General features: G+C 43.1%; 1 protein-coding gene across 1 annotated transcript; it reads left to right on the top strand.

Moving 5' to 3' along the window:
* The first annotated feature begins 3,366 nt into the window (after window positions 1-3,366).
* LOC133397305 (tetraspanin-3-like) lies at window positions 3,367-15,855 on the top strand. Its single transcript, XM_061668033.1, has 7 exons — window positions 3,367-3,517; window positions 5,918-6,109; window positions 6,190-6,264; window positions 6,417-6,518; window positions 11,005-11,157; window positions 11,281-11,364; window positions 12,275-15,855. Exons 1-7 carry the CDS (start codon window positions 3,455-3,457, stop codon window positions 12,365-12,367), a joined length of 762 nt encoding a protein of 253 aa, XP_061524017.1. The 5' UTR covers window positions 3,367-3,454; the 3' UTR covers window positions 12,368-15,855.
* Window positions 15,856-22,147: the final 6,292 nt, after the last annotated feature.

The following is a 22,147-nucleotide window of genomic DNA, read 5'->3' as shown; positions in this document are numbered from 1 at the left end:
AGACCATTTCAGTAGTGTATATGAGAGCATTTCCTAGTGTGTGTGTGTGTGCGTGTGTGTGTGTGTGTGTGTGCGAGGGGTAATCCTGAATAGGGATAGGCTGCAGTTCACCTATAACCCTAATGAGGACAAGAACTATAGAAATTGGTGAGGTTGCTGTTGGCTTCATGTGTTGATACAGTACTTGCATTAATTAAATTAAGTGGCTGCATGGACAATTATTAGTGTCCTCTAATAACATGCATAAAAATGCCAATCCCAACAGGTTACGTATATGTCAACTATTACTCACCATAACTTGCATTACGTCCACTTCCTTAGCCAACACAACACAAACCAACACATCCCTGAGGGCGAGTGGGAAAGGGTATAAAATTACTTCAATGCAGTCTGGTGACTTTGAATTTACTTGATTAGCCATAAAGAGGACTCTTCCTCTCATGTGTTTATGTTAATGTCAGGATCTGCGAATCAAACGTGGTGAATAAACATGACGGGAGTTCTTTATATTCACAGCACAGTGTACGCTGTGAAAATTCTAATTCAAGGATACTACCAGAAAACGAATATGCTATTCCTGCAAACTCGTCATTCTGCTCACATCTTGACTGTGATGACTAAGTCAAATTGAAATTGTCATATCACTATTATCATGACCAAAAAGGTCCCAATGATCAGTACTATCATGATATGACTAAATGAAATGTAAACAGACAAAAAAATTAAAATACAAAAATCACAGACAAAATTACCATATATTTTCATTTTGAGTAGAGAAAACAAAATTGGCAACACTATGTACTTTTTGACATTAGACATTTTAAACATCAACAATCAAAGGGATTTTTCATACATGCAAGACCCCATTGACATAATAACAAAGTTGGGACCAAGTCATTGCTTTGTAAGTCACAAGCCAGTCTCAAGTCTTTGCCGTCAAGTCCTGAGTCAAGTCCCAAGTCGAGTCAGGCAAGTCACAACTTGCAACTTGACTTTGAGTTCAAAGTCTAGGATTTGCGATTTGACTTGGGACTTGCCTGTCTCGACTTGGGACTTGACTTGGGACTTGGAAGCAAAGAATTGAGACTGACTTGTGGCATGCAAAGCAATGACTTGGTCCCACCTCTGCATAATAAACTGCTTTTTTAAAATTCAAATAGATTTTGGCCAATGAATAGACAGACTGGATATTTGAACATAAACAACAAAATTCTATCAAAAATGATTATTATCCATCAAGCTACTTCAGATTAGTACAACTATTAAAAAGGTGCAATTCCAGGACTCTAATTTCAAATTATGGTATTCACAAGGCCCTAACCCCCAAATTGTATTTGGCTCTATTTAAGCTTTTAAAAGACAATTATTTGTAAACTTTCTTGAGGCTCCAGACTGTAGAAAAGCTCTGTTTCTACACTAGCCTGAAGTTAGGGATTCCTGCACCTCAGGGATAATTCCTCATTTTCTCTCCAGTGCAGAAGTGTGTGGACACACTCCAATTGGTTTTCTCCGTGGAGTCACCTTCCTTATTGTTTACTTGCAACATGCACACAGATCACTACATGGTGACGGTCCAATCAATGGTGCAGTTGCAGTATAGACACGGAGGAGGTAAACGTTTGTGCTCTGACTGCATCTGGGTGGGGAGTCTCAAGGGTCTCCAATAATTCCAGAACAATTTGTTACATATGTTACTAGTTGCAAAAAGCGTCTGAATATTAAGTTGCTAAGCTTGCAACATTGTGTCAGTCTATGCATCGTTCTGCCCTTCAAGGGGACAATACATTCCCCTCAAGGCAGTAGGAATGATAATTCAAATTTGAAGCTCTAATGCTAACTGGGGTACAAATTATAAAGTTAAAGTTATTTTATTAACAAATTTCCGGATGATGACACAGATGCAGAAAGTTAAACTGCTGCCGGTAATATTGTAACACATGAATGATAGAGCACCCAAAGGGTGCTAATGTCCATGTTAAAATAATAATAATAAAAAAACTCTTATGCCAAGATACTGAGTGAGTGAATATTTCAAGTCAGTCTGTGCATCTGAATGAAGGATTTCATCTGATGATGATTGTTAAATATGTATTAGTGATGATGATGTTGGGGGTTTCTTTCCATATTATTTAAAAAACTGAATGTTCAATCATTTAAGTACAAGTCTTGTGCTTGTGGTGATATACTACCACCTTCTGACCAAACATATTACATCAGTCAAAGCCTACCCTTTTTGTTGCTTTGGATTTGATGGTGTATTTATGAAGTGAGTTACAGTAAATTCATATTGCCTGAATGATTATTTTGGGGGGGGGGGGGGTATATTTATGTTTTATGAGCAATTGATGTATTACATAAAACAATAACGTAACACATTACATGAGACCTGTAAAAATAAATAAATAAATAAAAGAATAGCTAATTCTTTCAAAAGAAAAAGATCGTGGACATAAGTGGACGAAATTAGTTTCCTCCGCAGGCTGTTCGAGATCTCCCTTCGAGATTGGGTGAGAAGCTCGGTCATCCGGGATGTGCTCAGAGTCGAGCTGCTGCTCCTCCGCATCGAGAGGAGCCAGATGAGGTGGTTACGGCATCTGGTTAGGATGCCCCCGGACACCTCCCTGGTGAGGTGTTCCGGGCACATCCCACTGAGAGAAGTACGCCGGGGGGGAGACTAGAGAGACTATGTCTCCGGGCTGGCCTGGGACCGCCTTGGGATCCTCCAGGATCCAGCTGGATGAAATAACTGGGGGGAAGCAAATCTCGGCTTCTTTGCTTAGGTTGCTGCCCCCGCGATCTGAACCTGGATAAGTGCAAGTAAATTAATGAATGCATAGAAATTTTGACATTTTGGACATACTTGGCAAAAAAAGATGATTTTGATTCTGATTCTGAAATTCATTTAAGAATACAAAAAAAAAATACATTGGTGATATCTTAAACAGATAAATTAAATTGCATTTATTTAATATTTTCTCTATTTTAAATCAAAGATTTGTAGTACTTATGAAGTGAGCTAAATTCATATTGCTCTTAATAACTCTTTACTTTTAAATAAATAAATACATGTTCGGGAGAGCACTAATTACCTTCACAACATTATGCATACATTTTATATTCTTTGTATTTTTAATGAAGGATTTGTAGGATTAAAGTAGTAAATAAATAAATAAATAAATAAATAATATTTCACAAAATGATCCATAAATGTTATATTCCAACTACCAATAAATGCTTCTGCTTTTTGGTGTGACATACATACTACGTGACCGTTGTTTCTCCCTCTGCCACGTTTTCATTGGTCCATCCCTTGAGAATCCGCATAGTGGGGCGGGGCCATCGAAGCCATTTTATTATCACAACAGACAAAAACTGCAGCAGGTGCATCGCTTTCTTTTTGTCTCCTCAAGCAGAGACAACATCGATTTATATTAATATTTGTATCGAGTGAACGATGGGCCAATGCGGGATTACGTCATCTAAAACCGTCCTGGTTTTCCTTAATCTCATTTTTTGGGTAAGACAATTTGAGCACTATTGACTCGCGGTGCAGCATCAAGTTTGAGGGAGGACGGACCGATGTTATTAGCAAGCTAGCGCACTGCGACAGTGATGCGCCTTCTCACATTAGTTTAGTGGACGAGCCGCATTTTAGGTTATTATTTGGCAAAATAATCCGTAATGTAATAGTACGTAATCTCGTCAACAACGGGAGTTTGGCCGCAAACTGCGTTGGGCGCCGACGTGACGTAACGTGGCAGCTGTTGACCTGCTGTTCTGCTAAAGGTAGCATGATGCTACATCCCATAATAAGACTCACTGGCCATCTGCACGGACTAATAACATCCAGTCCACGTTTATAATCATAACAATACTTAGTTCAAGGGCAACAGAGGTCATTTAACAGTATAATTTAAAGGGAAAACAGTAAGTATTCTTCGGCCACGCGCGGCCTCGAGCTGTCGTATAACGCCGTACTTTGTTTTGTTTTTCTCTCAATGATGGAAATATGTGTACAGTAATGGTATGTACTACAGGAATGAGGACATGGAACGAAATTAACAAGGATGTAAAATATATTGAAACCGAATTGATATGAATACATAAATATATAATCATTAACACTATAAAGGTTAGAGATTTGTTTTTGTGAGGGATGTTTATTTATTTTAATCAAATCGTGGTTGAAGGAATTACTCAACTGTAAGGGGAACTGTACAAATATGTTTTTAATGATGTTATACAAATCACTGGCGTAGGGGGAATCCTCGCATCTCCAAAACCATCACTTTTGAGTAAAGTGCCATTTTTGTTGAACCAGGAACATTGCATCGCCAAAGAAAACAAGCCATTTTCAACACTTAAGATTCGTCAATAATTTGTAAAAATAACATGCCTACATGGGGATTGACCAGTAGTATTGATTGATGAAAAAATATTAAATTGACTAATTTTATTGATTAAGTTTCGGTCCCAACGCCAGCATTATATTTATTTATTTTTATATGTATGCAAATATAAATACATGTATAGTATATTAAGCCTACAAAATGAACATCCTATCTATCTATCTATCCAAGAAAAAATTGCTAGTTGCAAAAAGCGTCTGAATACTAAGTTGCTAAGCTTGCAACACTGCATCAGTCAGTGTATCGTTCTGCCCTTCAAGGGGGACAACACATTCCACTCAATGCAGGAGGAATGATAATTCAAATTTAAATCCCTAATGCTAACTGGGGTACAAATTTTAAAGTTATTTTATGAACAAATTTCCAGATGATGACACAGATGCAGAAACTTTGAACACAGTTAAACTGCTGCCGGAAATAATGTTAATAGTGTGACACATCAATTACAACCCCAATTCCAATTAAGTTGGGACGTTGTGTTAAACATAAATAAAAACAATACAATTATATATATATATATATAGATATAGATATAGATGTGTGGCACGGTGGTCGACTGGTTAGAGCCTCTAAGGACCGGGGTTCAATCCCCGGCCCCGCCTGTGTGGAGTTTGCATGTTCTCCCTGTGCCTGCGTGGGGTTTCTCCGGGCACTCCGGTTTCCTCCCACATCCCAAAAAACATGCATGGGAAGTTAATTGAAGACTCTAAATTGCCCATAGGTGTGTATGTGAGTGTGAATGGTTGTTTGTTTATATGTGCCTTGCGATTGGATGGCAACCAGTTCAGGGTGTACCCCGCCTCCTGCCCGTTGATAGCTGGGATAGGCTCCAGCACTCCCGCGACCCTTGTGAGGATAAGCGGCTCAGAAAATGGATGGATGGACTTTTGTAAGAAAGTCTTTTGTAAGAAAGTCCATCCATTTTGTATTTCTCTTTTGTTGTTGTTGTTTTTGTTGTCGTCCAATAAACCTCAACTCGGAGTGGCAATAACAGATTGAAGCAAGCACTTGGCAACTTTTTTTTAAAGAATTGCTTACTATGTGCCAAACTGCTGCTTGTTGTAAAGTTGTAAAGCCACCATTGCTAGCGCTCATAACTAAAAATTTGGCTCGCAACTCAAGTCAAAAATCAGCCAAGCGACGACTCGTATCTCGAATCATTCTTAAGTCAAGGCACCACTGTAATATAATGTATAATATAGGTAATCTAGTCTACTGTAATGTCATGTGAGGCATTTATTTGAGTTGAGGCTTTTTTTCGCGTCATGACAAACAAGATGACGCACCTGCCAATTAACTGCAATTTAATAGGAGTGGAGCCCACTTTTTGACGAAAACATTTAGTGCCTGTTGTACGTTTTTAGCATGATACCAATTATCCTTTTACATCAAATGTATTATTTGACCAGTTCAATCTTTCTCTGAGTGGTGTAGTGCAACCTATGTGTGCATAATGAATTGACTGAGAGAATACATTGAACTAAACAGCTATATATATTTTTGTGAAGGCGGCGGCGGGCATTTTGTGCTACATTGGCGCATACGTGTTCATCACCTACGATGACTACGACCACTTCTTTGAGGATGTGTACACTCTGATCCCAGCCATCGTCATCATCGCCGTGGGCACGCTCCTCTTCGTCATTGGCCTGATCGGCTGCTGCGCCACCATACGTGAGAGCTCCTGTGGCCTGGCCACTGTGAGTGCGCACCTGTCCACCATGTCAGTTAAGAGCACAGACACCATGATTATTTATGAACTTTTTTTTCCTCTATTCAGTTTGCTGCCATATTGCTCCTGGTCTTTGTAACAGAGTGTGTGGTGGTGGTGCTGGGCTACATCTACAGAGCAAAAGTAAGCTTCTTTATAGGTGACTTAATGCTGCTCCCAACAGTTGACAAAAACTGCTGCAAAAAGTGCAAATCCGCAAATACCCTTCCCCAAAAATGCTTCTCAAAATTGATGAGATCCTGACGGGCTGATACATTAATAATTGTGTATTCCAGGTGGAAGATGAGGTTAACCACTCCATCCAGAAGGTTTACAACGAGTACAACGGCACCAACAGGGATGCTCCCAGTCGTGCTATCGATTATGTGCAGAGGCAGGTGAGGTGGAAAAATATAACAAATACTCTTCATTATTTCTTGTCTCAGTGGAGAAATGGTATTTCGATCTCTCTGTATGTATCGAGTAATTGACAATAAAGTAAACCTTGACATTGTCAATCAGTTTTGTACTCGAGTGTATGGTAAGCATCTGTTGGAGGGGGACCTTTATCTCTACAAACACAAATGTTGAACAGAATAAGCCCCCAGTATTCACGGGTGGATAGGGACAACCCTGCCAGCAATGGTGAAAAAAGGGAAGTAATTGATGCCCCCCAAGCTGTTTATAATTGCCTGTATTACTAGTTTAAACTGTTAATATACCGCAAACTATGATAGCAAAATACTTCAAAATCATTTCAATCTCATTTTACATTATCCTTAAAAACAAATAGCTTACAGATGGTTTTATTTAGAAAAAAAAGCACCAGAAGTGCACATGTACATTCTCTGTAACTTTCACTAACAACCTGACATATAGAGATGGTTGTCTCTCAGTCAAGATGTCCATCCATCCATCCATCCATTTTCTACCGCTTATCCGGGTCGGGTCGCGGGGGCAGTAGCTTTAGCAGGGACGCCCAGACTTCCCTCTCCCCAGCCACTTCATCCAGCTCTTCCGGAGGGATCCCGAGGCGTTCCCAGGCCAGCCGAAGGACGTAGTCTCTCCAGCGTGTCCTGGATCGTCCCCGGGGTCTCCTCCCGGTGGGACGTGCCCGGAACACCTCACCAGGGAGGCGTCCGGGAGGCATCCGAATCAGATGCCCCAGCCACCTCATCTGGCTCTTCTCAATGCGGAGGAACAGCGGCTCTACTCTGAGATCCTCCCGGATGACCGAGCTTCTCACCCTCTCTCTAAGGAAGAGCCCGGACACCCTGCGGAGGAAACTCATTTCGGCCGCTTGTATCCGGGATCTCGTTCTTTCGGTCACGACCCACAGCTCATGACCATAGGTGAGGGTAGGAACGAAGATCGACCGGTAAATTGAGAGCTTCGCCTTTCAGCTTAGCTCCTTCTTTACCACAACGGACCGATACAAAGTCCGCATCACTGCAGACGCTGCACCGATCCGTCTGTCGATCTCCCGTTCCATTCTTCCCTCACTCGTGAACAAGACCCTAAGATACTTGAACTCCTCCACTTGGGGCAGGATCTCATCCCCGACCTGGAGAGGGCATGCCACCCTTTTCCGACTGAGGACCATGGTCTCAGATTTGGAGGTGCTGATTCTCATCCCAGCCGCTTCACACCCGGCTGCGAACTGCTCCAGTGAGAGTTGGAGGTCACGGTTTGATGAAGCCAACAGAACCACATCATCAGCAAAAAGCAGAGATGCAATACTGAGGCCACCAAACCGGACCCCCTCTACGCCTTGGCTGTGCCTAGAAATTCTGTCCATAAAAGTTATGAACAGAATCGGCGACAAAGGGCAGCCTTGGCGAAGTCCAACCCTCACCGGGAACGAGTCCGACTTACTGCCGGATATGCGGACCAAACTCTGACTCCGGTCGTACAGGGACCGAACAGCCCGTATCAGGGGGTTCGGTACCCCATACTCCTGAAGCACCCTCCACAGGACTCCCCGAGGGACACGGTCGAACGCCTTCTCCAAGTCCACAAAACACATGTAGACTGGTTGGGCGAACTCCCATGCACCCTCGAGGACCCTGCCGAGGGTGTAGAGCTGGTCCACTGTTCCACGGCCAGGACGAAAACCACACTGCTCCTCCTGAATCTGAGATTAGACTTCCCGACGGACCCTCCTCTCCAGCACCCCTGAATAGACCTTACCAGGGAGGCTGAGCAGTGTGATCCCCCTGTAGTTGGAACACACCCTCCGGTCCCCCTTCTTAAAAAGGGGGACCACCACCCCAGTCTGCCAATCCAGAGGCAGTGTCCCCGATGTCCACGCGATGTTGCAGAGGCGTGTCAACCAGGACAGCCCCACAACATCCAGAGCCTTTAGGAACTCCGGGCGAATCTCATCCACCCCCGGGGCCCTGCCACCGAGGAGCTTTTTAACTACCTCGGTGACCTCAAACCCAGAGATAAGAGAACCCGCCTCAGAGAACCCACACTCTGCTTCCTCATGGGAAGGCGTGTCGGTGGAATTGAGGAGGTCTTCGAAGTATTCTCCCCACCGACTCACAACGTCCCGAGTCGAGGTCAGCAGCGCCCCATCCCCACTATACACAGTGTTGGTGGTGCACTGCTTTCCTCTCCTGAGACGTCGGATGGTGGACCAGAATTTCCCCGAAGCCGTCCGGAATGTCTTTCTCCATTGCCTCACCGAACTCCTCCCATACCCGAGTTTTTGCTTCAGCGACCACCAGAGCTGCATTCCGCTTGGCCAGCCGGTACCCATCAGCTGCCTCAGGAGTCCCACAGGCCAAAAAGGCCCAATAGGACTCCTTCTTCAGCTTGACGGCATCCCTCACCGTTGGTGTCCACCAACGGGTTCGGGGATTGCCGCCACGACAGGCACCGACCACCTTACGGCCACAGCTCCGGTCGGCCGCCTCAGCAATGGAGGCATGGAACATGGTCCACTCGGACTCGATGTCCCCAGCCTCCCCCTGAACATGAGCAAAGTTCTGTCGGAGGTGGGAGTTGAAACTCCTTCTGACAGGGGATTCTGCCAGACGTTCCCAGCAGACCCTCACAATACGTTTGGGCCTGCCACGTCGGACCGGCATCTTCCCCCACCATCGGAGCCAACTCACCACCAGGTGGTGATGAGTTGACAGCTCCGCCCCTCTCTTCACCCGAGTGTCCAAGACATGTGGCCGCAAGTCCGATGACACGACCACAAAGTCGATCATCGAACTGCGACCTAGGGTGTCCTGGTGCCAAGTGCACGTGTGGACACCCTTATGCTTGAACATGGTGTTCGTTATGGACAATTCATTGACGAGCACAGAAGTCCAATAACAGAACACCGCTCGGGTTCTGATCGGGGGGGACCATGTTCCTCCCAATCACGTCCCTTCCAGGTCTCACTGTCATTGCCCACGTGAGCATTGAAGTCCCCCAACAGAACAATGGAATCCCCAGCGGGAGCGCTCTCCAGCACCCCCTCCAAGGACTCCAAAAAGGGTGGGTACTCTGAACTGCTGTTTGGTGCATAGGCACAAACAACAGTCAGGACCCGTACCCCCACCCGAAGGCGGAGGGAGGCTACCCTCTCGTCCACCGGGGTGAACCCCAACGTACAGGCGCCGAGCCGGGGGGCAATAAGTATACCCACACCTGCTCGGCGCCTCTCACCGTGGGCAACTCCAGAGTTGAAGAGAGTCCAACCCCTCTCGAGAGGACTGGTACCAGAGCCCAAGCTGTGCGTGGAGGCGAGTCCGACTATATCTAGTCGGAACTTCTCGACCTCACACACCAGCTCGGGCTCCTTCCCTGCCAGAGAGGTGACATTCCACGTCCCTAGAGCCAGCTTCTGTAGCCGGGGATCGGATCGCCAAGGTCCCCGCCTTCAGCCACCTCCCAGCTCACACTGCACCCGACCCCTATGGCCCCTCCCACAGGTGGTGAGCCCATGGGAAGGGGGACCCACGTTACCCTTTCGGGCTGTGCCCGGCCGGGCCCCATGGGTGCAGGCCCGGCCACCAGGCGCTCGCCTTCGAGCCCCACCACCAGGCCTGGCTCCAGTGGGGGGCCCCGGTGACCCGCGTCCGGGCAAGGGAAAACAAAGTCCATTGTTTGTCGTCATCATTAGGGGTCTTTGAGCCGTGCTTTGTCTGGTCCCTCACCTAGGACCTGTTTGTCATGGGTGACCCTGCCAGGGGCATAAAGCCCCAGACAACTTAGCTCCTAGGATCACTGGGACACACAAACCCCTCCACCACGACAAGGTGACTGCTCAAGGAGGGGTTCTTGACACCAATTTACGTTCTTGACACCAATTTACCATACGTTCAGTGCTGTCTGGGCTATTTCCTTTTTTAGGCCTTTGGCGGCTACTTGTGGAATTTTTGAGGAATTATAAAAAAAGAGCACAAATACCGCAAATAGGTGACTTTACAAAGAGCAAACCAGGGGGTGTGGGACAGGGGCCACTCATCAGGTATTTACAAAAGTTGTCAATATGTCAATTGAAACTATGTCAATTGAAACTGGAGTTTTACAAAATATGAAATGCCAATTATGGCCAAAAAGCTAGTGCAGACGGGGCGGAACCTAATGTGCCTCGTATTTCCCTGGAATATAAATATGGATGCATCCAGTATTGTGGAGCGACCACATGTCAAAATCTACAACATGAGGCAAGTCTCCACACTTCAAATTATCTGAGAGACTGTGATGTAGCTCCTTAGGTGCTGCTGTTTTGGTTAGTGAGATAGTTCAACAGGGTTTCGTAGGTGACTTTATTTTCCACATGTGACCAATGGCATCTATGAACTGTTATGAACTTATTACACTTAGTACCTGTTTACTCCACTAATGACCTGTGTAAACAATTCCTGTGTGTTGATTTAGCTGCATTGCTGCGGTATCCACAACTACTCGGACTGGAGGAACACTCACTGGTTCAAAGAGTCCAAAAACAACAGCGTTCCCATCAGCTGCTGCCAGCCCAACATCAGCAACTGCACCGGCACCCTCACCCAACCGGCATACCTCTACCAAGAGGTACACACACACACACACACACACACACACACACACACACATGACAACAGTGTGTCTGTCACTTTTTTATTTTTTTTTGGCCTTCATTTTGTTTTAACTTCCCTGTTTTGTTTGTTGTTTTAGGGTTGTGAAGCTCTGGTTGTGAAGAAGTTAAAGGAGATCATGATGTATGTCATTTGGGCTGCGTTAACTTTTGCATCTATACAGGTGAGGAGACACAAGTCACAAAACTTAATTTAGGTTTAACAAAAGAATGTGCAATTTATTACTACTATTTAATGTATATATTGTCTTTTGTAAATGACTAATTGTATGTTCTACCTTGTGTGGTTGAGTGCTAGTGTGACAATTGGGAGGGGAAAAACAAATCACCAAACATTGACAATTTCACTGTCACATATTAAAGCATAATTTGATTCCTAACAGTCCTCATTCAAACAAATTCAGACTTCTCTTAAATTAGATTGTCATGCTCTTAATATGCCAGCTATATTCTCATAAAGTAAAAAAAAATTTTCATCATATTGCAACTTTATTATATGTCCGTTTTTGTTATTGCATCTTTATTAGTGCAAATTTACATGTTCCTTATCAGGACTTTATTTTTGTAAAATTCCACTATTGTTTTAATATTCCAACTTTATTGGCTTTTTCTTATTTGTTGTTCTTGTAATATTCCAACTTTATTTTTGTAAAATTACAAATATGTTTTTGTAATATTACGGTTGCTTCTTTTATAATTCTGACTTTATGGATGTAAAATATTGATTTTCTTTATTTCCTTGTAATTATATGACTTAATTCTCATAAAATTAAAATGTATTTCTCATACTATGACTTTATTCTCCAAAAGTTACAATGTAATTATCTTAATATTACAAATTCACTGGTAATTTAAATATTTTCTTGTGATTTTGACTTTATTCTAGTAAAAATGTATGCTTTAGTCTTGTAATTCCATTATTTAATTCCTTTTTTGTGGCCCTAACAGTTCTTCTTAGATTTATATACCTATAGTTTTACTCTACAAAATCTGTTTAATCATGTGACAGCTGCTTTTTCGAAGTATAAATGTGTATACCACAAAGTTGTACAAACCGCCGCTGTGTGTCTACAGATGCTGGGCATGCTGTGTGCTTGTGTGGTGCTCTGTAGGCGGAGTCACGACCCGGCGTACGAGCTGCTTGTCACTACCAACAGCTACGCTTGAATAACTCTCATGGCCGGCATCGGAAGGCGAGCGTCACCACGTCACGGTAGATTTCAGCAGTAGTTATATATTTAAACTCAAGTATATAAGCTCAAGCACACCTTGCACAATCCAATGAAGTAGCAAACACTGGCGACGTGGTCCCTACGTGAGGAACCATGTATTTATTTATTTTAATATTCTTTTCCCGACACTGATATGCTTTAAAAAGCCAGCATATAAAAAATGGCAAACGGTATTATTTTGTCTTTGAAATATAGAAATGATCTCATTCAGACAGAATGGCAAAAAATATTTAAAAAATAAAATGTAATGGGTGCTTATGTGCTACGTTATGGTTGAATGTGTGTAGGGCAAATGTGCACTCATGAGAATTTAGTAGGAAATTGAACAAAAAGTTAATGTCTTCATCGTGGTTGAAATCGCATAAAGCCCCGCATTAATGCGCTCTCTACATCATTGGCGTGCTGTGCAACCTGGGCCTTCAGTAGGGACATACCCAACTTAATTCACCTTTTAATATCACCACTATCACACTGCAGTTATCGAAACCATAAGTACTATTAAGAAAATAAATTTAAAAAAATGCAATTTAATAGCACACAACTCTGCCACATGCATCATCTAGGGGAGTCCAGGGTCAATATTTATCTAATAACATGACCATAAAAAACCCATAAATATGTTCGTAACACATGCTGATAACTAAGGGGGAGAAGCTCGGTCATTCGTGAGAAGCTCAGAGTCAAGCTGCTGCTCCTCCGCATGGAGAGAAGCCGGATTAGGTGGCTCGGGCATCTGGTTAGGATACCCCACTGGACGTCTCCCTAGTGAGGTGTTCCGTGCACATCCCGCTGGAGAGACTACGTCTCCCAGTTGGCTTGGGAACGCCTCGGAATCCCCCCAGAAGAGCTGGACAAAATGGCGGGAGAGAGAGAAGTCTGGGCTTCCCTGCATAAACTGCTGCCCCGCGACCCAAGCCTGGAAAAGCGGAAGAAGATGGAAATATGGATGGAATGATGATATTAACCAGACATGCTGATTATTACATGCATTAATGTGTACTTGTTTTGCTAGTCTAACTTGGTTTGCTCCAACTATCAACTACCGGAGACACATTCCTTGTGTGTTTTTTGGACATACTTGGCAAATAAAGATGATTCTGATTCTGAACAACCGATCAGAGAGTGGAGAAATACTGATTCACAGCTTGCTGGCCCTGCAAGGAGAATTTTAAAATCTGGTTGGCTGAAGGAACAGTCTCATTGATAATATAGTTTGAGTCACATCTGCCAGCAACACTGAGTGTGAGGGCCCTGGGCAGATTAGCTTGACAACGCAGCACATAGAGGCTGTGAAGCCAGGCTGGGTGAGGGACACAGCACTGGCACTGGTGGAGAAAAAACGGAATCAAAACCAGGTATTCTCAGACAAAAAGGTAAAACAGGCGTGAAGGCCGAAGTACCACTTGTGGAAGCGGAAGTCATCTGGCTGTTGCTGTTCGTTGATCCGGCAGGATCTTTAAACCCAGTTGATTTCGGATTGGTTGCAGGTGCGTAAGAATGAGTATCCCTCCAGAAGCTGCTCAGTCTGAAACAATAAAACAAACTACAAGCAGTGTGGTGCAGGAAATGAGCCCACAGAAATATGACAAGGCTGTGCCGAACCACCACAGTTTAGAATACATTTGAATAATTTTCATGGAACAAGTATTAGTATTTAGGCTGTAAATGCAGGCCAGTGCTTTTGATAGTATTTAGGCCAGCAGAGATCTCCTAAATTTTCTTTCATTGAAGCTTCCCAATACACTTCAAACATGGCAGACGTACTCCACAAAGGTTAAACCATGGCAGACATGCTGCAGTCAAAACCCCGTAGAGTGGAATAGCTAAAGTTATATACTATATTTATATATTTTCCTGGGTTGAACTGTCACCATCATTAAACGTTTAAATTGTCATATACCTGTAAAAACAAGTGAACTCTTATTATTAATAAAGGTCCCATATTTGAGCTATTACACCTCCATAGAGTGACTCTCTAACATGGACTTCATATAACGGTGTCAATTTAATTTCAAAAAGCACCTTTGTTGTGTCATACGATTGTCCAAAAAAGGTCCCTCTGATAGCTACTTCTGTTCGACCCAGTTTTGTATCCGTTTTGTCCATATCTGGCTAAGACCGCCTCCTATCCCCTGATTGGTTGCCTCTGTGTTGAAGACCCACTTGTGAGAGCACACACGTTTATGTTGACAGCGCTGGCTTTGGAGCGGAGAGGTAGTGATGTAGATGAGTTCGAATAACTTCGAATGACCTGATTTCAGGTCCTCTCTGCAGAAAAATGTCTAGAACATTGTGTCATATTTCACATTTGCTGAGAGCCAATATAGCATCCCACACACAAGAACCCCCCCCCCCCCCCTCCCCTCCCAAAAAATAAATAATAAAACACTACTTTTGTGAAAAGTGTGCAATTTTTAGCCAGTCAAACTGCCAATAGCACTATTAGCTAACGTTAGCAGTTAACTCAGCTGCCTGGACTTGATCATCTTTTCCGCCTCTGCATCTTCACTCATGCTTCGAAAAATCCCTTGTTCTTCTCTTAACAACTCTTGTTGAGGCTTGTCCTTCTTTTGGAAATGGTGTGGAAGATGTTGAAGCTGGTTGAGATGAAGTCCTGTGAGATTTGTTGACATCACAAATGACAGCAGTTTGTGCAACGTTAGATGCATATGTTTTTAAGAAAGAGAGAAAAAAAAAAAAAAAAAAAAGAAACCAACTTTCAAAGTACTTAAGTGGTTAAGGCAGACCTTGGTAACATGGGAGTCAACGAAAAACTAATAATTGCAGCGTGTTGTACAAAATCGTACTAAATTTGAGTGAGAACACTGCAGTCTGTATGTGGGATATGTTTTCTTATGTGCTACTTTGTACAGTGATTGGAGCTTTGGAAACATTTTGTGGTTGGGAAAGAAAACAAAAAAAAAAGTATTTTTTTTTTGTTAGCCCCCTCCCCCCAAAAAGCTAATGAAAATTTAGCAGTGAAGCAGATACTTTATTTTCACTGATTTATTTTCATGCTGTGAATTTAATTCAGAATCCGCTTCACTGTTGAGGCACTGTGTGTGTGTGTGTGTGTATGTGTGTGTATATATTTTATATATATATAATATATATATATTATATATATATATATATATATATATAATAAACAGTTGAATCCCCAGTGTTGGAAGTGGGTGTGTAACAAATATTAAGCATACCCTTGTGTTTCCGCTATTTAGTTTGTTAGTTATACGCCCACTGGTGGGAATGACTTATTTTATATGTAGTTATTTTTATGTGAAATTGTGATGTTTTCATTTTCTTGGAGCTGTTACATACGTTGGACCCAAAATATTTTGCTGGACCTGTGGAAAAAAAAAATAGTAACAACAAAATTGTGTATATCTTTGAACAGGAAACAAATAAAGTCATACATTTCAATTTGACTGCTCCTCATTTATTCTGTTTTACTTATGAGTTGAAACGGTGATGTAAAAAAAATATTTTTAACACATGCAAAAATTAGTTGAAAGATTTGAAAAAAAACAACAACAAAAAACTGCTCCCGTGCTAAAGTGATGGCAGGTGACTGCTCACCCTGGCCAACTCACTCCAGTAAAATACTGACTTATGCACCAGCGGGATAATATGGCCCTATGTGAATACTGTTTGAAAAAGTAAGGTTAATACTGTATGATCGCTATGGACCGCGCACAACGCTGAGCAATATTGTGGTTGTACAGCACTTTGTTACAGCTGTGGTTGCTGTCAAAGTGCTAAAAAGAAAAACTGAAATATCACACAACCATAAGTATTCAGACCCTTTGCTGTGACACTCATATTTAACTCGGGTGCTGCCCATTTCTTCTGATCATCCTTAAACTGGTTCTACACCTTCATTGGAGTCCAGCTGTGTTTGATTATACTGATTGGACTTGATTAGGAAAGCCACACACGTATCCATATAAGACCTTACACCTCACAGCGCATGTCAGAGCAAATAAGAATCATAAGGTCAAAGGAACTGCCTGAAGAGCTGTGACATTTCAATTTTACCTTTTTAATAAATCTGCAAAAACATCAATTTTTTTTCTGTCAATATGGCATGCTGTGTGTACACGAATGTGGGAAAAAATTAACAGCAAATGGCTGTAATATAAAAAAGAGTGACCATTTTAAGGGGATCTGAATACTTTCCGTACCCACTGTATATACAGCAGCTGAAATAAGTATTTAACACATCACAATTTTTCTCACTAAATATACTTCCAAAGGTACTAATGTTACCAGATGTTGGGAACAACCAAAGTAATCCAAGCATACAAAGAAAGTAGAACAAATGAGATCAGAAATTAAGTTATGTAATAATGTGAAATGACACAGGGAAAAAGTATTGAACACGTCTACTGGTATTTATTTAATATTTTGTACAAACGTTTTTGTTTGCAATGACAGAGACTCCTCCTGTATGGATAAACCCGTCGCACACGTTGCTCTGGTATGATTTTGGCCCATTCCTCCACGCAAAAGCAGTCTTTAAATCTTGAAGGTTCTGTGGCCTTCTTTAATGGCCCTTGAGTTTCGGTTCTTTCCATAGATGTTCGATTGGATTCAAGTCAGGTGATTGGCTGGGCCATTCTCGCAGCTTTGTTTTTTTTTCTTTGAAACTAATTGAGAGTTTCCTTGGCAGTATGTTTTGGATCATTATCCTGCTGAAATGTCCACCCTCATTTCATTTTCATCATCCTCTGAGATGGCAGCAGATTTTTGTCAACAATGTCTCTGTAGATTTCCCCATTCATCCTTCCTTCAATAATGTGAAGTTTACCAGTACCATTTGCTGAAAATTAGCCCCACAGTATCATGTTCACACCTCCGAACTTCACTGTTGGTATGGTGTTTTTAGGGGGATGTGCAGTGCCATTTCTCCTCCAAACGTGGTGTGCATTATGGCATCCAAAGAGTTCAACTTTGCTCTCATCAGACTGGACTACATTCTCCCAGTATTTAACTGTCTTGTCCAAATGTTGTTCAGCAAACTTTAAACACGCTTTGACATGCTTTTTTTTTTTCAGCAATCGGGTCTTGCGTTGGTGGACGTGCATACAGGCCATGGCGGCGGAGTACATTACTCAGAGTTTTCCTTGTGACAACAGTACCTGCTAATTCCAGGTCTTTTGAAGCTCTCCACAGGTGGGCCTTGGCTCTTGGACAACTCTTCTGATTATTCTTTGCACTCCTGTGTCAGAAATCTTGCGAGGAGCACCTGATTGAGGCAAATTTATGGTGGTGTGATTGTCTTTCCACTTACGCATTATGGCGTAACTGGAACTGTGCGAAGTACCATCCTGTTTCAAACGCTCCACCATCATTCCACCTACGCGAGGATCCTGTTCGTGGACTTCAGCTCAGCGTTCAACACCATCATCCCTGAACTCCTTTCATCCAAGCTTCTCCAGCACAGCGTCTCACCTGCCATCTGCCAGTGGATTTACAGCTTCCTGACGGGCAGGACACAGCAGGTCAGACTGGGGGAGGCCACCTCATCCACATGCAGCATCAGCACTGGGGCGCCCCAAGGTTGTGTCCTCTCTCCGCTGCTCTTCTCTCTCTACACGAACGACTGCACCTCAGCGCACCCGACTGTCAAACTCCTGAAGTTTGCAGATGACACCACTGTCATCGGCCTCATCAAGGACGGTGAGGAGTCTGCATATCGACAGGAAGCGGAGCGGCTGGAGCTGTGGTGCGGCCGACACAACCTGGAGCTGAACACGCTCAAGACTGTAGAGATGATCGTGGACTTGGACTCCTTCGCCACAGCTGCCCCTCACGTTGTCCAGCTGCCTTGTGTCAACCGTCGAGACCTTCAAGTTCCTGTGAATTACAGTCTGTCAGGACCTGAAGTGGGCGACCAACATCAACTCCGTCCTCAAAAAGGCCCAGCAGAGGAAGTACTACCTGCGGCTTCTGAGAAAGCACGGCCTGCCACAGGAGCTGCTGAGGCAGTTCTACACAGCGGTCATCGAATCGGTCCTGTGTTCTTCCATCACAGTCTGGTTTGGTGCTGCTACAAAAAAGGACAAACTCCGATTGCAACGGACAATCAAAACTGATGAAAGGATTGTCGGTACCCCCCTACCCACCCTTGAGGACTTGCACGCTGCCAGAACTAAGACAAGGGCGTGCAAAATCCTCTCGAACCCTCCGCATCCCGGTCACCAGCTCTTCCAGCTCCTTCCCTCAGGTAGGTGCTACCGATCAATGCAAACTAGAACTAGCAGACATTCCAACAGCTTCTTCCCTCTTGCAATCAACTTCTTAAACACCTAACCTACAATTCCATTACAAAAATGATGGCAATTTTTTGACTTGTCACATATCTGTGGGGCCAATTATACATTACTCGTGCACTCACTGTAGTAGTCTCACCATGCTGCACTATTTGCATATCTGTTGTTGACCAATACTGGCCACTCATGCCAGAGTAGCATCTGCTCCATTTGCACACTGATTAAGGAGTATCTGCAACATTTGCACAATCAACATTGTCCCAGATTATCGCACTACTAGTCACTTTAAACTGCATACATTCCTTCAAGTCTCGGCACCCTTTACACAATGGTCATTGCACCGGACTATTGCAATATTAGTCTTTCGAACTGCTAGAGGAGCTTTTGCACAATTGTCCAAAATTAAAAAATGTACCAGCATTACCAGATAACTAGCAACCCTTTATTGCTCAGTGACTGTTTTTTGTCAATGTCTTTATGTCTCAAAAGCGTTCTCTGTCAATTGACTGTCTGTTGTCGTACTAGAGCGGCTCCAACTACCGGAGACAAATTCCTTGTGTGTTTTTTGGACATACTTGGCAAATAAAGATGATTCTGATTCTGAAACCACATTATTACACACACCTTAATTTCACACAACTTAATTTCTGATCTTATTTGTTCTACTTTCTTTGTATGTATGGATTACTTGGGTTGTTCCCAACATTGGTGAAAATTTAATGTCAGTAGCACTTTTGGGAATATATTTAGTGAGAAAAATCATGACGTTAAATACTTATTTCAGCCGCTGTATATAAAGTTGAGTTGAGAACTATCGTCGGCACAGATGCCAATGCAACACGATAGGCATCCTTGCTGGTCCACCAATATTACAGACCACTAAAGTAGGTGATATGTTGCCATGGCAACCCACGACAATGTTGACTTTTACAAACCAGTGTGTCATTTTTATTTCAAGTTAGGTTTGTTGGCTTTAATATCCCATAGCAAATTTTTTTTGGACCTGATAAAGAAGCTTGTAACAATAAAGTGTATGGAGCAAATTTTAAGGCGGCGATATATATACAGTGGGTACGGAAAGTTTTCAGACCCCCTTAAATTTTTCACTCTTTGTTGTATTGCAGCCATTTGCAAAAATCATTTAAGTTAATTTTCCCCCTCAATGTATACATAGCCCCACATATTGACAGAAAAAAACTGAATTGTTGACATTTTTGCAGATTTATTAAAAAAGCAATGTGGAAATTTTAGAGTCTTCAATTAACCTACCATGCATGTTTTTTGGATGTGGGAGGAAACCGGAGTGCCCGGAGAAAACCCACGCAGGCACGGGGAGAACATGCAAACTCCACACAGGCTCAGAACTGTGAGGCAGACGCTCTAACCAGTCGGTCACCGTGCCGCTCCATTGACTCCCATTATAAATAATATTTTTCAATACCCTGTAAAACTGCTTTTGCCATTATTTCTCAACGTTGTCTGATTGTATGATAATGTTGCATGGAATTAAACTTTTCACCCACTAAGTGGCGCCAGAGACCGCGACAAATTTGCATGCCACGGCCCGTGCAAAATGACTTAAAACATTTTTTTTTTTTTAGAAACAAAACATCCAAATGCAATCGCCAGTGGTGTGTGTGTGTGTGTGTGTGTGTGCGCGCGCGTTATCACAAATGTGTGTTTGGCACCATTATGACGTTTTTTCGTGTTACAGCTGCAAAGTTTTATTTCACCACAATACTTACAAAGTTTTAGTATGCAGATACGTATATTTTGTGTGCAGGTAGGAGTATATTTTGTGCATGTTTATTTTCAAACCTGTTTGTATTGTTCCTCTTTCGTTGGTCGAGAGGTCCTGTTTGAATTTGACCTTTTCGATTGGCCCAGAGCGGAGTCCTTATGACCTCACTCGTCAGTGCGTGTGTGCGTGTGCCAATGGCACGATCAGGTGACAAAACGTGGTTTTATATGAGATAACTACAAACCAAAGTTTTATTTCAACGCATTACTTACAAAGTCTGAGTGTGCAAATATTTTGTGTGTAGCTTTGGAACGTTTGTCAAGAGGAGAGTGTACCGGTTTGAATATGTCCCTCTCTCATTGGTCGAGAGCTGGGCTTTTCAAATCTCAACACCTTGGTACGCATGGAACATGCGCAGAGGGAGCATTTCTCCCTCTGCGCTTTGATGCAATAAAATCTGTTATTATTTATTGACAAATCAAGGCTCTAATTACCTCATCAAATATTCCATTTTGAAATAACATTTATTTGAAAATATCAGAATCAGAATCATCTTTATTTACCAAGTATGTCCAAAACACACAAGGAATTTGTCTCCGGTAGTTGGAGCCGCTCTAGTACAACAGACAGTCAATTTACAGAACACTTTGGGGACATAAAGACATTGACAAAAAACAATTGTGCAAAAAGCACTCTAGCACTTCGAATGACTAATATTGCAATAGTCCGGTGCAATGACTATTGTGCAAGGGGCGCTGAGTCTTCAAGGAGTGTATGCGGTTTAAAGTGACGAGTAGTGCGATCATCTGGGACAATGTTGGTTGTGCAAATGTTACAGATACTCCTCAATCAGTGTGCAAATGGAGCAGATGCTACTCTGGCATGAGTGGCCAGTATATGCAAATAGTGCAGCATGGCGAGACAACTACAGTGAGTGCACAAGTAATACATAATTGGCCCCACAGAAATGTGACAACGAACTCAAGTCAAAAAATTTCCAGCTTGTTGTAATGGAATTGTAGGTTAGGTGTTTAAGAATGTTGATCGCAAGAGGGAAGAAGCTGTTGGAATGTCTACTAGTTCTAGTTTGCGTTGATCGGTAGCGCCTACCTGAGGGAAGGATCTGGAAGAGCTGGTGACTGGGGTGCAGACGGTCCGAGAGGATTTTGCACGCCCTTGTCTTAGTTCTGGCAGCGTGCAAGTCCTCAATGGTGGGTAGGGGGGGTACCGACAATCCTTTCAGCAGTTTTGATTGTCCGTTGCAGTCAGAGTTTTCCTTTTTTGTAGCAGCACCAAACCAAACTGTGATGGAAGAACACAGGACTGATTCGATGACCGCTGTGTAGAACTGTCTCAGCAGCTCCGGTGGCAGGTCGTGCTTTCTCAGAAGCTGCAGGAAGTACATCCTCTGCTGGGCCTTTTTGAGGACGGAGTTGATGTCGGAGTTGATGTTGGTCGCCCACTTCAGGTCCTGAGAGGTTGTAATTCCCAGTGGATGGGGTGGCCTCCCCCAGCCTGACCTGCTGTGTACCTGCCCGTCAGCTGTAAATCCACTGGCAGATGGCAGGTGAGACGCTGAGCTGGAGAAGCTTGGTTGAAAGGAGTTCAGGGATGATGGTGTTGAACGCTGAGCTGAAGTCCACGAACAGGATCCCCACGTAGGTCCCTGCACTGTCGAGGTGTTCTAGGATGAAGTGCA

The sequence above is a fragment of the Phycodurus eques genome, chromosome 2, assembly GCF_024500275.1.
Source record: "Phycodurus eques isolate BA_2022a chromosome 2, UOR_Pequ_1.1, whole genome shotgun sequence".
Classification (NCBI taxonomy): Eukaryota; Metazoa; Chordata; class Actinopteri; order Syngnathiformes; family Syngnathidae; genus Phycodurus; species Phycodurus eques.
The sequence above is the reverse complement of the archived record's forward strand: the minus strand, read 5'-3'. Positions and strand labels throughout refer to the sequence as shown.